Raw genomic sequence first — 18,092 nt, forward strand, 5'->3', positions numbered from 1 at the left:
GAGCATGTCTGGCCTGCAAAGCCTGTGAAGTACCCTGCAGATAACCTGTCCTCAGAAAGGTGGTAGAAAAGAATGAATATTTCACAGCTGAAACCAACCACAGAACTAGATCAGGCTGGTTCTGCTAACTGCCAAATGTAAAATTAGGCTCAGGGTCAGATCTTGTCTTCCAGGAAGCCAGCTGACAGGGAGGCCTAGCTGCTCCCCTTGGTTTGCAATGCATGGAGCTTTGCAGGATGTGTGCAGGGTGCTAATCATCAGCTACTGGAAGACAGGATCTAGTGAAAACTCTGCTGCCTTGCCACCCAGCTGGTTTTAATGCCAGGGTTCCACCTGCAGGTGTGATTAGGTCTTTGCATACTCACTTTGGAACGACTCGAGCATGGGCAGAACACACCACCGAAGGGGCTGAGCACTGTTGCTGCTCCCTGGGATTTTAGAACTTCATTTCAGCATTCAGATTCTTCTCATTAAACTGAAAACCAAACTGTTCTGTGGTGTATTTGCACCACTTGGCTTTGATTCCCTTACTAAACAAACTATGGCTTTAGAAAGCCTCTTTGGAATAGTTTTCTGGAGCCTGTTCCTCAGGTAGCATTGGTGCTTAGTTCAGCAGGTGGATACATAGAACTGCCTTGGTTGGAAGACCTTCAAGATCATTGAATTCTAACCGGTCTTGACCTCAAAAGGACTTTACACTGTGTCTATCACAAGGTGAAGAGAGGTTTATAGAACTAGAGAAATATTTGGGCTGGAAGAGACCTCTCAGGTTTTCTGCTTGAAGCCCCTGCTCATGGCAGGGTGGAGATTTTGTGACATCCATGTAGGATGACTGAAAACTCCCCCAGCTTCTTCCAGAAGTAATTCCAATGTTCCTCTCCACCAGGGAAACAGAGAGCAGCCTCCTTCCTTCCTCTTTTTGGGTGTGAAAAACGTTCTCAATTCTTCTTACTAACTCCTTCAGGTTAAACAGACTTAGCTTGGTTAACCATTCCTCCAAAAAATATGCTCATCAAAACCAACCAAACAAACAAAACCCCCAAACAATATTTTTGCTCTCAAAGCATTATCCTTGTGTCCTTTAATACCACAACCCTCAACCAGCCAGCTCTAGCTGTAACGATGCTAAAGCTTTACTAGAGCCACACATGGTTCTACGCAGGCCTGTTGAGTAAACTCCCTCCTCGGTCACCCCTGGAAAACCTCACATTTGAAAGGTTCATCCTGCTGATACCTGAAGCTCTTTTTGCTGATGCAGAATTTTTAGGCTTGTTGCAGTGCACCTCCTGTAAATGTGAAAAAAGTGATATGAGGCTAAGATAACCTGGCCTGCAACCAGAGCAAAGTTCATTGTATTGCTGAACTTACACATCCTAGAGTCATGGAGTCACAGAACACTTTGAGCTGGAAGGGACCTTTAAAGATCATCTAGTCCAAGTCCACTGCCATGAGCAGGGACATCTTTCACTAGCTGAGCTTGCTCAGAAGCCCATCCATCCTGGTTTGGAATACTTCCAGGGATGGGGCACACATGATTTCTCTTGGCAGCCTCCTCCCACTGCCTCACCACTCTCATCACAAAAAAATTCTTCCTTATTTCCAATCCAAATCTCCCCTCTTTTGGTTTAAAAGGCCTTAGTAAAAGTCATCACTTCTCTTTATATGTTGAAAGGCCACAGTGATGTCTCCCCAGAGCCTTCCCTTCCCTGGGATGAACAACCCCAACTCTCAGCTTTTCTTCTAAGGAAAAGTGTTTCAGCCCTCACCATTTTCCAGACTCTCCTCTGAACTTGCTTTAACAGGTCCCTGTTTCTTCTGTACTGGAAACTCAAGAGTTGGGCACAGTTCTTCAGGTTGTACCTCAGGAGAGAAGGGTAGAGAGGCAGAATCACCTCCCTTGACCTGACTAGCTTCATGACCCTGTGATGGGGTTGGTTTTCTGGGCTGCAAGCACACATGGCTGGCTCATGCCTAATTCTTCATCCACTGCTCTCCCTAATTCCTCCTCTGCAGGGCTGCTTTCAACCCCAGCCTTTACTGCTCCTGGTGATTGTCCTGAGAGAGGTGCAGGGCCTTGTATTTGGCCTTGTTGAACTCCATGAGGTTCATGTAGGCCTATTCCCAAAGCCTGTCAAGGTCCACAAGGATGGTACCTTTCCATCAGCATATCAACTGCATTACTCAGCTTAACATCACCTGCAGACTTGCTGTGGGTACATTCAATCCCACTATGGCCTTGGTGAAGGTATTAAATGGTGTTTGTCCCATTATGGATGCCTGAGGGACACTGTTCATTACTGGTTGCCATTAGTCCTGGTAAGGCTCATCATGTAGTCACGCTGCGTGTGGCAGCAAGAGAGTTACTGTGTCAGTAGCACAGCACTGATGCTGTAACAGGGCAAAAAGGTTGTGATGAGTTCTCATCTTTCACTAGAGACCTGCACTTGACCAGTGACCTGTGCAGTTAAAGTGCTTCAACAAGTATGTTAACGGTGACAGATACCAAACCACTTCCTGCTGCTTGCCTCTTTCTCTGTGTCACACGTGGAACACACAAGGTCCCACTCTGATCAGTCAGCACTTGGCCCCAGGCAGCAGTGAATTTCTAGCGTGTTCCTGTCACCTGCACCTCCTGCAGGGTGGTTACAAGGCTGTGAGTCCCTGTCATGAGTCAGGGGCATTTTCCTGTGCAGATATGCTGCGTGCAGGGCTCCCAGCTGCAGCTCACCAGCCTCTCCTCTGCTCTCTGCACCTGTTGGTCACTGTCAGCATCTCCTTCCAGTGGCTCCTGAGAGAGCATAAAATGCAAACCAGATGCTTGCCTTGCTGTCAGTAGTCATTTCTTAAACACATAAGAGATATCTGTTGTGATTCCTTGTGGGGAAGAGCCTCTCTTGTGGGCTGTGGCTCTACAGATACTAAAAGAGAGTTTGATTCTAGCCTTTCCAAAAGCTACATGGCTTGGGTTTGCTGCTCCATTGATGATGGCTGGTAGTGCACACAAACACCAGCTCATTCCAGCTTGTGCTGCTGATAGGGACACTTCATGCTGCGTTGTCCTTGGATCTGAAGATCATTGCAGTGGAAGCTGATACAGAGCAGCTCCAGGCTGATAAATGCTTTATTCTGGGAGCGTGGCTCAGAGCAGCAGCCACGCAGCAGCTTTAGCTGTCTGAGTGCAGTCTGCATGGGGGGCACAAACATCATCCACATGCCACGGGTCCAGGGGATTCAGGGTGTGTCTGTGCTGATGTCTAAGGCTGGGGGTGTTTAGGTAGTTGAATTCCCCATGTTCTCAGGAATATGTGGATCTATGAACAGGAATAGGACTTTGGGACCATACAAGAGACAAAGACAAGTTTGCTGCAAGAAGAGGAATTCCTTACAGGAATAACCTAATGCAGCTGCTCTCTTTTTCACTGTGTCAGTTATTTTCCCAGTGATGCCTGTGTCTCTCTGATGGAAGACTTCATGCTTTGCACTTCAGGAGATTTGATTTACACAGAGGGAGAATCTCATTTCAGCTTTGCCATGGTATTGCTATGATGAAGCCAAAGTCAAATCAGGCACTCTGGAGAAGCAACAGCAACAAAGGGGAGGAGGAATATTCTGACAAAGAAAACCAAGAAGAAATTAAAAGAAGAGGCAGCAGCTGAATTGAATGGGAGGTGACTGTTGTGCTGGGTGAAGAGCTGTCTCTGAAGATGCACATGGAAAAAGAAAAAGGAGAAATTGCTGTAGCCCTGCTCCTGCAGTAGGTTTTTAGTGCTGAAGGCAGATGAAAAGCTTCTATGGGTCCAGCTGGAGAAGTCCAAGAAATGGATTAAATGAATAGGACAGGAAGCAACACTGAAGGCTTGCAAGTGTGCAAGCAGCAAATAGAGAGAATGCTGTGGTGGAAGAAGAGCTTGAGTTTCCCCAAGTGAACGTTCAAGCTCTGTACACAATCACAGACTTGTTTTGGTTGGGAAAGCCCTTTGAGATCATTCAGTCCAACCCCTCTCCAACTCTGCCAAGGCTGGTGCTAGACCATGTCCCTCAGCACCACACTGCTGCCTCTTTTAAACACCTCCAGGGATGGGGATTCAAACACCTCCCCTAGAGAGTCTACTCCCATTTTTGAGAACCTTTTGAGCCAAGAAGTTTCTTTTAATAGCCAACCTGAACCTCCCCTGCTGCAACTTGAGACCATTTCCTCTTGTCCTATCACTTAAGTGCTCATTTCTGAGAGCTAATTGCTCCCGTTGGGTCATGTGAGCAGAGGCTGCTGGGGGAGTGGCATCTTTAGACTCAGAAAAGCCCTTTGGGCAAGGGTATGATCTACAAAGGCAACACAGAGTGAGGCTGAGTCTCAGCGGTGTTACAGAGGGGTGCAGGTAGCAGTGAGCTCCTCCATCCCTCACCTCATCTTTGCAGATCCCCAGTTAGCAGTGGAGCTTTTCATGGCACCAAGGAAAATGGAAAGGTGATAGAGGATAGGATGTGTGGACACAACTGCTTGGGAATGGATCTCTATATCGACACTGCCAAGCTCACAAAGAAATTATCTGGTTCTGAGGAGCACTGGTCCCAGTGGTGCTGGGACTGCAAACTAAATCAATTCCTCTGTCACTCACCTCCACCTTTTGTGGGAAAGGAAGAGAGCCACTGAACAAAGCAGAATACCAGAGGGTTTGAGACTGGAAATAGTTATGGCTTGGGGAAAGGCTGGTGTGATATGTTCTGGGTTTTTTTGATTATGTGAAGTGTTTCTCACACTTCCCCTCCTGCAGAAATAGCATCTCAACCCAGGAAAGAAAGCAGGACAAAACCAAATACTCAGAGAGGGAAAGGGTAAATCCCTCCTCTGGTGCCCTCAGCAGGCAAACAGCAAAACAAGACAGACTAACGACGAACATGTCTTGAAAAGGTGCAGAAAACACTTCAAAAGATGAAGACTTGTTCTAGTAACTGTTGCTCCAAAGCAGAAGTGTTTTTAATTGGTCACAAAACTAGTTTCCTTTTTCCTTTGATGAGGCTTAATAGTGAACAGATGTTTTGTTCTCCTGTAGAATCCCAGAATTGCTTTGGCTGGGAAAGCCCTTTCAGAACACGCTGCCCAGCCATTCTCTAACTCTGATGCCAAGGCTCATGCTAAACCATGTCCCTCAGCACAACTCTCTCTTTCAAACACCTCCAGGCACAGGGATTCAACCACATCCCTGGGCAGCCTGGTTCAGGCTTTGAGAACCCTTTCAGTTAAGAAAGCTTCTGTAAGTGTCCAACCTGATCCTCACCTGGTACAATTTGAGGCCACTTCTTGTCCTGTCACTTGTTACCAGGGAGAGGAGACCAAAACTAACCTCCTTTCAAGAGCGTTGTAGAGACCAAGGTCTCCCCTCAGCCTCCTTCTCTCCAGGCTAAACAACCCTCGCTGAGGCTACAGTAAAAGGAGGTCCTTTAAGCTTCACACCTATCTATCAATAAAACACAACCCACACCCAAAGGGGAGAGAGAAGCTGAGATTCTGACCTATCTTTTCAAAAGCAGATGCCTTACATCTCATACTACCCCCTGCATGCAGCTCCAACACAGGCACAGCCAGACAGCATTGTGGCAGTTTTAATTCTTGCCCCCTTACTATATAAAATACTTTACAATTAAAAACCCCTTTTCCCCACCAGAATCATATACAGATATTTATAATTAACAAGATTCAGTTACAGACAAGATCAGGAACTTCTGCATAAAGGAAAACCGTGACACATGATCAAGTGAAAATTAAGACCTGACCCTTTCCCCACCCTATTTTGGGTACATTTTTGACTTTTATTCCTATCACACTCAAGTCTGAACTTTGGGATCTCCTCTTACCCTGACAGGGCAAGGGCTTCCACCTAAGTACAACACTGCTCTTAAAAGAGTCATGAAGAGACACTGAGAAACTAGCACCTGGCTGTACCATGAAGTTAGCAGTGCCCAGAACAGGGGACTGCTGCCCCCACTTTTCCCCAGCAACCCACCTCCACACAACTGCAAGCACACATATGGGGGAAGCATGCTCAAACTCCACAATTTATCACACTTCCACCACCTGGCGACCCACACCGGAGACATCCAACACACAGGCTCTGCAGAACAGCCACGACAAGGTCTCACAGCCAACCTGGCCATGACTGCAGATGCCTGGTGCTGCTTTCTTCCCTATTTGGATCAACTGCCTAGCAGCAGAGTGTCAGTCACAGAGGTGGTGAAGGAACTGCTCAGCAGTGCTCAGGCCACAGCACAAGTGGAGGAAGCTGCACACTTCGGTGGAAAGTCCTTGAGAAAACAGGTGGCAGTGAGCTGCCCTACCAGAGCAAAGATGCATGAGCCCTAGGGAAGGTTTCCTAAGGAAGGTCACTGCTGCAGCCCAAATGCCTTAAGCAGCGTGGGAAGGTCGTGGGAGTCAGCTGCCCCATAGAGGTCACTCTGGCCCAGCATGGAGAGGGCCATGCGCAGGGTGCTCCAGATGTTGTCAGACATGGCGCCGTGCTGCCCCCGCGGGCCTCGGCTCTTCTGCTGCATGTGCAAAGCCTCCAGGAAGTGCTCCACAGCCTCGCTGTCAACGTGAGAACATACACACACTTACTGGAGAAGATGGGACATCTCAGAGCCCCTGCCCCTTTTCCTTCTGAAGTGCCTCCCCCCTCTCAACACAGACTTCTCTTCACCAAATCCTGCCTCACTCTGGAGCTGTCAGAGGCTCCTCCTTCCCTCTCAGCAGAGGCTGAAGCCCAGATGGCCTCTGCTCCAACTGTCTCTTGGCACCGAGTCCACTCACTATGCCAAGGGTGGACTGCAGCCAGCGTGGTGCTGCCTGAGTAACCCACCAGGTTCTCTCTCCCCAGCCACGTGCCACACCCATGGGTGACAGCAGGCCTGCCCACGCTGTGCTCACCGGTGGGCACCCAGGTTGATGCAGCTGATGCCCAGGTTGTAGCGGGAGCGGATGTACCCTGGCTGCAGCTCCAGGGCCCGGCGGTACGCAGCCACAGCCTCCTCACTCCGGTTCCCGTTGGCCAGGGTGGCACCAAGCTTGTTCCACAGGAGGTGGTCCTGGAAGAGAGGGCAGAGAGAAAGGGCTGAGATCAACTGCATATTTTTAAGCTTCAAGTCAGCTCTCCCTTCCCCAAATGTCTGTCCCATTCCTCCACTCCAGAAGTGTGCCTCTCTTTGAGCAGCACTTTCATCCAAGCCTTCACCCACTAAGCCTCCAGGTACCTCCAGCACCCCCAGTCTGCCCTTTCTTACATTGGGGCGCACGCTGAGGGCAGCATTGAAGCAATCCACAGCCTTCTCGTACTCGCCACTGAGGTTGAAGAGGACACCCAGGCCACACTGAACATCAGGGTCCACAGTTGAGGGTTTGCTGCACACAGCTGCCAAAAACAGCTCTTTAACCTCTGCAAACAGCGAGCTGAAAAAGCACAGCAGAAGGATATTGGTGGACTGTGGAGAGAGCTGGCCTTAGATTGCTCCCTCTGCTCCCGATTGGACCAGGCCCAACCCTCCAAGAAGTCTTTCAGCTTTAGGCTGAAATTGAGAACCCTAACTCACTCTGACAGCAGTGAACCTAGGACATGCTTGGGAGGCCCCAGGCTTGTCCCCGAGACACTCTCCTGCGGTTCCTTCTCCAGCAGGTGGGCATAGTCTGGTTTATGGCGCAGCCAGTCCCGCAGGGTCTCACATGCCTGCTTCTGCAGGGACTCGTTGGTGAAGCTGACTGCTAAGGCCATAAGCGCAGTCAGGTTGCCAGGCTGCAGCTCCAAGCATCTGCAAGTCAAAGAAAGAAAAGCAAATCCAGGATTAAATCAGTCTGGGAGACCTCCAGAGAGGAGGTAACATGATCAAGCCACAGCACAGCCTGCCAGCCACGTGGCCCTTGTGGCACTGCACACTAGACGAGGGGCAAGGGCTCAGAAGGGGTTTTGCAACACTCACCGTCTGAGGGCACTGATTGCCAAAAGCTCCTGCTCGTTCTCTGCTTGGGTGGTTCCCAGATACTGCCAGGCCTGGAGGAGATAAGGATACAGGAAATCAGATGAGAGGATCAGCCAGTGAAGACAGAGGTTAAACCCATAGCATGACCCCGCACTTTCCCAGAGCACACAGTCACACACATGCAGGTTGCACATGGCAGCCATGGAAATGCTTCTCCTGAAGACAGCACATTGGTGCTTGAGGCCAGTACAGCTGGCACTGCTACAGTGAAAAGCAGCAGCCAACTATCCATCTGGAGATGTGTCACAAAGCAGCTCTTGGCAGTCTCACACTTCTAAGCCGCAGAATATCCACCTTTAACTTCTGTGGTCAAACTGCAGAGGGAGGAGGGAAAGCTGATCTCTCACTTGCTGAGAACAAAATGGCCCAGCAGCAGTGCTGAGAACAAGACCACTTCCAAGGCAAGCAGCTGTACACACTTGTGCAGTGGTCCACAAGCAAGTGATAATCTTTGGGAGCTGAACACCAGACCTGAAAGCAGCAGCACTGCTGTTTGAAAGCAACTTCAATCATTGTGACAGCAGTGCATGAAAGCCACTTCTATCTCCATGTGGAGAGCAACTCTGGGGGTCTTGCTGGACAGAAGGATGCCCATGAGCCAGCAATGCTTTCCATACAGCTGGCCAGAACTGGCCCAAGATTTCTTCCTGTTACAACTACCTCTCCACTATGCTCAGCCTGCAGCCCACACTGCCTCTGAGATCCACAGAATCACAAAATGTCAGGGGCTGGAAGGGACCTCAAGAGATCATCCAGTCCAAAGCCCTTGCCAGAGCAGGATTACCTAGGGCAGGTCACACAGGAACACATCCAGGTGGGTTTGCAATGTCTCCAAAGAAGGAGACTCCACAACCTCTCTGGGTAGCCTGCTCCAAGGCTCTGGCAGCCCCTCAGTGTAAAGGTTCCTAGAATGCCCATAAGCAACATCTTTTGACCACTTTAAAGTGGATTTCCAAAACATCTGCTTTCTTTTCACCTACTCTCAGTGCCCTAGAAAGCTGGATGTTTGTATTCTCCAAAGCCAAGAACCTCTGTTCCAAGAGGTCACTTCCACCTAAGCCTCAGGCTTAAATTAAGTATTTCCAATCATATGTAATTAGGGCTTTCATCAGAGACACTTAGAATTCAGCATGCCTGGGTCCTTGAGGCAGGCATGCCAAAAGAGGACCACATAAGGTTACTTGCATTCTAAGCAGTCTCTTGTGTTCCAAAGACTTCACAGAGCTCTAGGCTCAAGACTTTGTGCTTTTTATAACTGACCTTAGTCATAAGGGTCCTCCTCACCTACAGCTCTCCTGGGGGAGTGTCTGACATCAGCTACATACCCCAGGGCAAAACGAGATGATTTCATACACTCTGCACAGCTCCTGCCTCTGAAGGAAGTCCTCTCTGCTCTCACCTCCATATGATCTGGCTTCTGTTGCACTGCAGCCTCAAAGAGCAGGACAGCGTTGGGGAGGTCACCTTCCTGCAGGCGCTTCCGCCCCTCCTCGAACGCATCCGGGTGATCTCTCATGGGATTGTCTTCCTCAAACTGGTAACCCTGGCAGGGAAGACAGACAGGGACCAATGCTAGGGGACAGGCTTAGGGAGAACAGCACAGCCTAGTCTTGCTGCAGCAGAAACACTCCAGCTGTAGGGCAGTGAGCACCTCTGCCTCTCTGCTAGTTTGCAGCAGGCCAAAGAACAGCAATGGCTCTGCTTCCCGCCCACGCTGTGCTGCAGAACTCCCCCAAACCACACCTGTGACAGGTTGCACCAGAGAGTCAGCATCTGCTGTGGGTTCTAGCAGCCTGGGGGCAGCAACACCACTTGTGCTCACTACAGAGAAACCCAGCATTAACTGCTGTTTGGTGTTGAACAAGAACTAGACAGCATTTGCAGACAAGCATGGGTGAAAAGACTAATTTGCTTAACCCCCACTTGATCTGGGATGAGGACACACGTGACAAGAAGAGATCAGGATCCTAGCAGGGTCTGTGGAACTCATCTGTGAGGAAGACATACTACTGCCAGTCCCCTCCAAAGCACAGTGCAAGGACTGAGAGCCTGTTAGATATATTACCTTGTCATATGATGAAGAGCTGAGGTCTTCATAGTCAGAGAGCCAAGGGTGAGCCTCTGCATCTCTCTTGGCCATCTCCTCCCATTCTGCCTGGAGTTTGTCCCAGAAGTCCACATCTGACTGAATGGAGAACAGAATGTGACTAAGGTGCCTCAAATCACACACTGAGCTCTTACAGGCACACCAGAGATCACCTTCTGAAACACTTCTAGCCCTCCTCAAAGCATGCAAAGGAGAGGAAACCCTAGCAGAGGCTCTTGGTCGGCACCCTAGCCCTCCTCCTCTGCCAGCTTTACCTCCACAGCAGTCTTTGCCTGCTCAAATTCCATATCAAGGGTTGACATGTTCCCAGATGGCGCAAACTGATCCACCCAGGCATCGGATGCCCCCTGGGAGGTTGAAAACAGAAATACACCTTTCTTTTTAGAGTTTGGCAGCATCAGGCCACCTCCCACAACAGCAGCTGGGGTCTGTGATGACCCCTCCTCCCCATCAACGAGAACTGACTGCACACAGCGAAACAGAGTTCACTGGGGCACGTCCTTCCTCCCGGGTGCTACAGGAGAGAACACTCACACTACCCAAGCGCATCCCCAGCCCCTGGCTAGACTCTGCTAAGGAGAGCCTACCAGCCCCTCCCTCACCTCCCCCAGGCTAGGCCACGGCTCAGAGCTGGACTTGCCGTTCTCCCTCGCTCCCACAGTGAGCACTGTGGCAAAAACCTTTCCTCCTGGGCTCTGGCACATAAGGGCTGGGGCTCCTACCTGCTGCTGTATAAACTCAGTTGCCCACTGCTCTGCCTGATCCTGGTCTCTGTGGGTCACCTGATTAGCTTCGATCGATACCCTCCCATCTCCGATCTGGCGCACAAACTTTAGGAACTGTGGCAGAGAAAGGAGATAAGGCTGGAGCTGAGCTGGGCAGCTGCTCTGCCAGCAAGCCCCCTGCCCATGCCCCCCTCCTGCTCTAAGAGGACTTGTCTCTGCAAGGTCAGCAAAAAAGGCCCAAAGAGATGGGGAGGACAGGACGTCAGAGCTGCATGGTAGAGGTGGCCGGTATCTAGAGTGGATTGCAGGTCTGTTTTCACTGATTCATAGAAACTCATGGAAATGCAGCACAGCAGGAGGCTTTATGCCCCCTTCTCATTCCCCACATCCCTTTTTCACATCTGTCAGCCCCAGTCAGGGAACTTCTCACCTCAGAATTCTTGAGTTTTGGGTCATCCACTTTAGAGACAAAATCACTAACAGTTTTCTTCAGATCATCCTCAGGCTGATATTCCTCATACCTGTGTTCAGAGGCAGGAAAAGAGAGTCAGGTACCAGGCAGCAGCGAACTCTTCCACTAACAACCACCTCCACAATGGGCCAAACAACAGTACTGAGGGATGCAATGCCTCCTCAGAGTCTCTGGGGCTCTCTGAAGTGATTCAATACCTTTATCCACCTGCTAAAAATTACTCCTAGATATGCAAGTGACTAATTAGAGTGCCAGCCCAGTTCTGCAGAAGGGTCTGGATTCCTTGGCAAGCTCCCATGCTACCAGACATTGCAAGTTTGAGCACTACCAAACCAAGGTCACCTATCTAGGAACAAAGAAAGTAGGTCATGCTCATGGAAGAGAATAGGGTATTGGAAAAGCATCAGGTCTGCAAAGAGTTGAAGGCTGATAGCAAGTGCACAACTTAACATGTTGGCTAGCTTACAGCAGGACAGGATGAACTCCAGGTGTTACTACTACAACCAGCCTTGGTGAAGCCTTTGGAACTGGCAGCAGTAATTCAGGAATGTCCACATTTGCAGAAGGGCATCAGAAAAGGCAAGAGCTAGGAGGAAGAAGAATCCAAATATGCAAAGTTTCTTTTAGGGAAAGACCCAAGAAGCCCAAATTGCTTGTGTCTTGCTGCTTTACTTGAAAAACTTGACTGCAGCCAGCAGGTAGCTACACAGAGAAGGTCCATAGCAGACAACTTCTATTTAGCACACAAAAACACATGAAAGTAATGTCTGGAAGGCTGGATCTGGAAACATCCAGAGGAAAGGCTGAATGTGGTTTTTCAGATAGGAGTAATGAAGTGGTGGAAGTTTACAAGTAGGAGTTGAGCACTTGAGATCTCTAAATCTGAAAAAGCATTGGGGGTACGGGGGCGGAGCTTGATGAGGAGTTCCTGAACTGACTGCTGAAATCACTGTAGGGAACTTTGCATTAGGCATGAGCTTAGGTTAGCCTACATGACCAGAGTGTCTTTCTGGAACTGGGAAACAGCAAAGATAGGATCTCTTTAAAAACTCCAGTCCCCAGGCATTGTTTCCTCCTTGCTCTGAAACCAAAGGCCTGAGAACATCAACCTGTGTTAAATGACTCAAAAAGACTCCAGCCACAGTGCATTCCTGTCCCCTTCCCAAGCTTCCCTCACTCAAGGGAGCAGCAGAAATACCCAGTGCTGAGAAAACCAACTCACCATTTATCTGCCAAAGCCTGGTCTTCTGATTCCCCCAGCCACAGCTTCTCCTCTGACTGCTCTAGGTATTCTTCTGCCCACTTGGCAGGAGACACAGACAGTGGATCTGCAGGCAATGGAGAGAAGAGTAAGGCAGGCTGCCTACCACTCACAATGACTGCAGATTGCTCTCTCCACTTTACACACCATTAGCTAACATCCAGAGAAGACCCCTTCAAAGAAAGGCTGCTTGTGCTTGTTGCTTCTGTATTCTGAGCCGAAAGGTTCTGTGGGAAAACAACAGCTCACTGAGGGGACCCAGTGCTCCCTCTGTAAGCTTGCAGATGACACTGAGCTGCCAGGGAGAGCTGATCTGCTCAACGGCAAGAAGGCTCTGCAGAGGGACCTGGACAAGCCTCAATGGGCTGAGGCCAGCTGGATGAGGTTTAGCAAGGCCAAGTGCTGGGACCTGCACTTGGGTCACAACCCCATGAACACTCCAGACTTGGGGAAGAGCAGCTGGAGAGCTGCCCACTTGAAGAGTTGATTGACAGCCAGCTGAAGATGAGCCAGAGTGTGCCCAGGTGACCAAGAAGACCACCACCATCCTGGCCTGGATCAGCAATAGTATGACCAGCAGAATGAGGGGAAGTGATTGTGGCCCTGTATTCACACTGGTGAAGCCACACTTTTTTTGACTACTGAGTTCAGTTTTGGGGCCCTCACTACACAAAGTGCATTTTGTTGCTGGAGTGAGTCCAGAGAAGGACAAGGAAGCTGGTGAAGGGTCTGGAGAGGAGCAGCTGAGGGAACAGGGCCTGTTTAGTCTAGTGGTAAGGAGGCTGAGGGGGGACTTTCTCACTCTCTACAACTCCTTGGAAGGAGTTGGAGCCAGGTGTGGATTGGTCTCCTCTCCCTCATAAGAAGGGATAGGATGAGAGAAAATGGCCTCAAGTTGCACCAGGGAAGGTTTAAGCTGGATGCTGGGAAAAACTTCACTGCAAGAATGGTCAGGCATTGGAAAAGGCTGCCTGGGAAAGTGGAGCCATCATCCCTGGAGGTGTTCAAAAAAACATGTAGCCATGCCACTTTGTGAGATGGTTTAGTGGGCATGGTAGTGCTGGGCTGGCAGTCAGTCTTAATGAACATAGAATCATTAAGGCTGGAGAAAACCTCTAAGGTTCTAGGACTGCAAACATGCTCAAGTGAGCAACTGAGATGCCAAAAACCAGACATGATACTGATGACAATTTTGTGTGCCTGCCAAGTAAAAGATTTGTTTGGAAAAGAGATTTGTGATAGGCCCAGGAGCACCTTATCAAACAAACAAACATGCCAGGCCTGCAAAATCCCCACTCTCAGGTGAAAGCAGCAGGGCATTTCTCTAGCACAGTGTCCCATGTTCCCACTTGCAAGCCTCTGCCCAGGTGCTGCTCCAGAGATCCCCTGGTTCACAAGATAAAACCAAACTCATCCTTTGCATTTGAGCCAGAGAGTTATGGTTATTCTTACACCCTGCTTGTGTGACCTCACAGGTTCAGGCTTTGCATTATACAGATGGCACAGTGGTCCTAATCATCTCATGATCTCCTGCATTAATTTCACAACTTCATCTCTTCCACATGGGATGCTATGTAGGTCAAGAAAAGTAGCAATGCATAACAAGGCTCTGCCAAAAGCAGAGCCTACAAAGAGCTAGGTTTTATCACAACTTTCTCAAAGACCTTTTTTAATGCTGATTTGTATTTCCAAAAGTGTAAAGAGTGAAGGCCAAAGAATGGGGCTGCCTAACTTCTCCAGAATTGGCCACTTCTGGAGAACAGAATAACATCTATTTACATCCTAAGACTTCCAGATGAAGTCATGGATGGTAAGAGGCCCCCGTTCCAGCCCCAGTTCTACACACAAGAATGGCTTCTTAAATGAACTGGTAACTTGGAACAGAAAGTTTAACCTTTGAGCCAGAAACATTCACTTCCAAGGTGCAACACTGCTCTACTTCCACGAAGCCAACTAAGTATTTGGCCAATGCAACTACACAATATTGACCTTTGTAACAAGGACAAATTTAGCCTTTAGAGAGAGCAGAAACAGACCACATCCAGAATCTGTATCAGCTGAATCATATCCCATTGATAAAAGCATTTGGAATAGTCTGCTTCTCCTAAGTTCTTCAAGTAACCTAAGCTAAAAATAGAAGACATTTACACCTGAGCAAAAAGCTTCAGCACCACATTTTCTCCTAAAGTAGCCTCTTTTTTATCCTTCCCCTTGTTAAAGCTGCTACAGTCAACATTGACTGCTGGGCCCAAAACCTTCTTCCAGTATTCCACTCAGCAAATCTCCACTACATGCCAGCATGTGACTAGGCAACATCCCAACAGTCATTCCAGAAGGGACCCTTCACCTGTCACTTCAGCAATGAACTCCTGTGACCAGTCAGCCTCATTGTAGTCTGAAGAGACATCACCAGCATCAGCTGCTGTAGCCAAGAATTCCTGGGTCCAGTTTTCAGACAGTGCCAGGTCTGCCACACCAGGAGCTAAAAGGACAGAAAAAGAAAAGAAAACCAAAACACCACACACCACCACCACAGAAATAAGGACTGGTGGACTCAAAGGCATGATTTAAGTGGTCCAGACTAACACTCATCATCTCTGATCTTTCCCTTCATGTTGTAGTTTGAGCTGGGTGCCCCCCTGGTGCATTCACTTCCTGTGTCCAGAAGTCCAGCCCAGAGGGATGGACACAGGAAATTGTGTATTTCCTACCATAATTCTTTGCACCACTATAAGATCCAGTGTGGAGTCTGGCACTTCCTCTTTCCTTCCCTCTCCGAGACTTGGTAACTGGGGGAGAGATCTCCCGGCCATGGGCCTGACTGGGCCCAAGGCCACAGGGGGATGGGCAGTCTCAGGCCTGGCCAGCTGAGACTAGCCCAGCAGAGGGAGGGGGAAGAAGGAGCCCTGGGGGTTTTGCATGCACCCTCAGGTGGGGATGGGATCTTTCTTTGTCACTGCGCTTTGAGTTTTCTGTAACATTCACTGCTTTCTATTTAAACTTTCATCACTTTTTGCAATCCGTTTGTCTGAGTCGTTATTTCTGCCTGTGGTGGGGAGGGGACCTGCCCCAACCCATTACACTTCATTAGAGTAAAATCACAGAAAGACTCTACTTGAAAGAGATCTCTGGAAGTTGCTAGTGTTCTTTCAGGTTAGCACTAAAGCTAGAGGTCAGGTTGTTCAGGGCATTCATTAAGTAGCTCCTGAACTTGTCCAAGCCTAGTAACTTTCCACCAGTTCTCCAGTGGAAGAAATGTTTCTCTACATCTAGTTAGTTCTCCTATTCACAAGATCCTGGCTGGGGTTGCTGCAGAGAGCAACCAGACACTCTGTGTGTTCCTGCCACTTCAGCCCCTCTCCCCCAGGCAAGCCCAGCTCCCTCAGCCTCTGATTCCAGATATTCCACTCCCTGAGCACCTCCACAGGACTGGTTCCAGTATGCCCACATACTAGGAAGCCCAAATCTAGAAACAATACTCCAGATACAATAAGTGCTAAATAGATGACAGCCACTCTGCTAGGAGCTTAACTGAAACACCAAGATCTTTTCCAGCCCCACACCTACCCTGGCTCCCCTTACCTCTCTGCGGGGCCTGTCGGAAGCTTGACTGTTCAATCTCTTGCATCTCAGCCAGCAGGTCATCCATCTTAAAGGTCTGAGGTGCACGGGACAGTAAAGGGGCATTCTGCTCTTGCAGGAACTCTCCAACCAACTGCCAATGACAGATACAGATTACAAACAAGATAGAAATGAACAAGCAGAGCCACACAGAATGAGAGAAATGGACTTGTCAGAAGGAAGGTTTAATATTAAGCAAAACAGCTAACAGTGTTGATGAAAACAGCAGTAAAGAGATGCAAGAGTTTGCTCTTACCTCATCTTCAGTGGCCACATCCAGTGGTTTGGACACCTACAGGAATTAATGCACAATTATCCCAACAGCCTTGACTCCATACCTCTCCCCGGCGCACACTGCAGGACACAATTAGTTTACACCTTCCTTGAGCTTAGGCTGTCAGTGTTTTCTTGCATTAGCTGCCTGCTGTCATGGAAGTTAAAGGAGCAGGAACGCTTTGAGTGCTACTGCCCAACGCCCCCACACCGCTTTCAGGGTTAGGGCCTGTGAGAGTAAGGCAGCCACCAACATCCTCTGGGTGCCCATAAACCCAGCTTTCACAAGCAGGTTCTCATCCCACAGTCCTGCAGGACAACCCGGGTGATCCCACGGCCTCCTCCTCCAGGTGAAAAAGAGCAACACTGCACTAACTTGCAGCAACAGGTGCTCCATGCTGCTCACCCACACACCCCTTCAGCCCGCGCACCCCATACCCGCGCTGAGCCAGGTGCGGGCAGGGCCCCCATCCAAACCCCAGCGACCCTCAACACTCACAGCTGCAGCTCCGGGAGCCCCAGGGGTCCACGCCCGCGGGCCCTGAAGTCCTTCCTGTCGCAAGGCTTTGTCCTGGGTGAAGTGGCCAGCCAGCTTCATCAGGGGGTTGGAGCCCCCGCACTCCGGTTCCACCAGCTCCCTCATGGCCATGGCGCCAGGCAGAGAGGGAGGCTCAGCGCCAAACCCCAGCAGGCCTGCACCTGGCCCTGGGGCCGCAGAGACACCAAGTGAACACCAGGCGAAGCAATCGTCTGCCGGGGGCCCCGGGCCCCAGCCCAGCTGCCACCCACCAGGCCCTCCTGCCCTATGGGCCCGGGAGCCTGCGGGCAAAGGCCGACCACTGCCCGCCGCCTACCCGGACAGGGCGGCCCCGAGCTCGGCCCCGAGCCGGGACAGGCCGGCACCGGGCTCAGAGACATGCCGCATCCGCGCCAGCTCCCTCCGCCCTGCCCCGGCCCCCGCCCGCCCGCCCGGGACATCAAAGGCCACAGCCCCCCAGCGGAGCCCCGCGCCCCCGCCAGTCACCCGGCTGCCGGGTCCCCGGTCCCAGCCCACACGGGCGGTGGGGACGGCGCGACTTCCCCCGCCTGACACCGTACCTAGAGCTGCCGAAGCTCGCTGGCCTGACGGGGTGATGGGCAGGGCCAAGTCTTAAAGGGCCAGGCAACCGGCGAGCGCCCAGACAGTGTCTTAAAGGGACAGAGGTCCGTGTCTGCGCGGCCGGTTTCCGAGCACGGTGCTCTTGCGGTGGCCCAGCGCTGCTGGCGGAAGAGACGTCCCTGCTGGTCCCCGCCGCCAGAGCGAATAGGACATGTCCATGTCATGCAGTGAAGTGATGCCACAGCGGCAATAGACAAACGTGTTTGTGAGCAGCACTCCTTCAGCTGGCCGATGGGCTGCCGTTACTTGCGTTACGTTTAACCGAAAAGTGTGTGATGGCTTCAGATAAAGCGTAGAAATGTCAGCTCCTTCACAGTGTTCATCCCTCTGCAAGTGTGATTATAAAGGGACACTCTGATTTTCCACTTGGAAAATCGTTTGATGGTAGCCGGTACTCTGCTGAAGGTGCTGGGCCTGATGGGGACCAGTGACAAAAACTAAGGGTAGTGAGT

The 18,092-nt window shown here is 50.4% G+C and overlaps 1 protein-coding gene across 5 annotated transcripts; it reads right to left on the minus strand.

Annotated features, from left to right (window-relative positions):
* Positions 1 to 5,434: 5,434 nt before the first annotated feature.
* PEX5 (peroxisomal biogenesis factor 5) lies at positions 5,435 to 17,682 on the minus strand. 5 transcript variants are annotated; one of them, XM_054167790.1, is made up of 16 exons: positions 17,580 to 17,682; positions 16,981 to 17,186; positions 16,465 to 16,500; positions 16,170 to 16,302; positions 14,935 to 15,069; positions 12,549 to 12,654; positions 11,285 to 11,375; positions 10,852 to 10,968; positions 10,384 to 10,476; positions 10,088 to 10,207; positions 9,422 to 9,565; positions 7,963 to 8,033; positions 7,579 to 7,794; positions 7,273 to 7,438; positions 6,920 to 7,077; positions 5,435 to 6,580 (listed from the first exon to the last, which is right to left on the minus strand). In XM_054167790.1, the coding sequence occupies exons 2-16, from the start codon at positions 17,128 to 17,130 to the stop codon at positions 6,379 to 6,381; spliced, it is 1,938 nt and encodes a 645-aa protein (XP_054023765.1). In that variant the 5' UTR covers positions 17,131 to 17,186; positions 17,580 to 17,682; the 3' UTR covers positions 5,435 to 6,378. The 5 variants fall into 5 exon arrangements, with proteins under 5 accessions (XP_054023765.1, XP_009897926.2, XP_054023766.1 ...); XM_009899624.2 differs by lacking the exon at positions 17,580 to 17,682 and having other exon boundaries at positions 16,981 to 17,457; XM_054167791.1 differs by lacking the exons at positions 10,384 to 10,476; positions 17,580 to 17,682 and having other exon boundaries at positions 16,981 to 17,457.
* Between the last annotated feature and the right edge of the window lie 410 nt (positions 17,683 to 18,092).

The sequence above is a fragment of the Dryobates pubescens genome, chromosome 15 (genome assembly GCF_014839835.1).
Source record: "Dryobates pubescens isolate bDryPub1 chromosome 15, bDryPub1.pri, whole genome shotgun sequence".
In the NCBI taxonomy this organism is placed as follows: Eukaryota; Metazoa; Chordata; class Aves; order Piciformes; family Picidae; genus Dryobates; species Dryobates pubescens.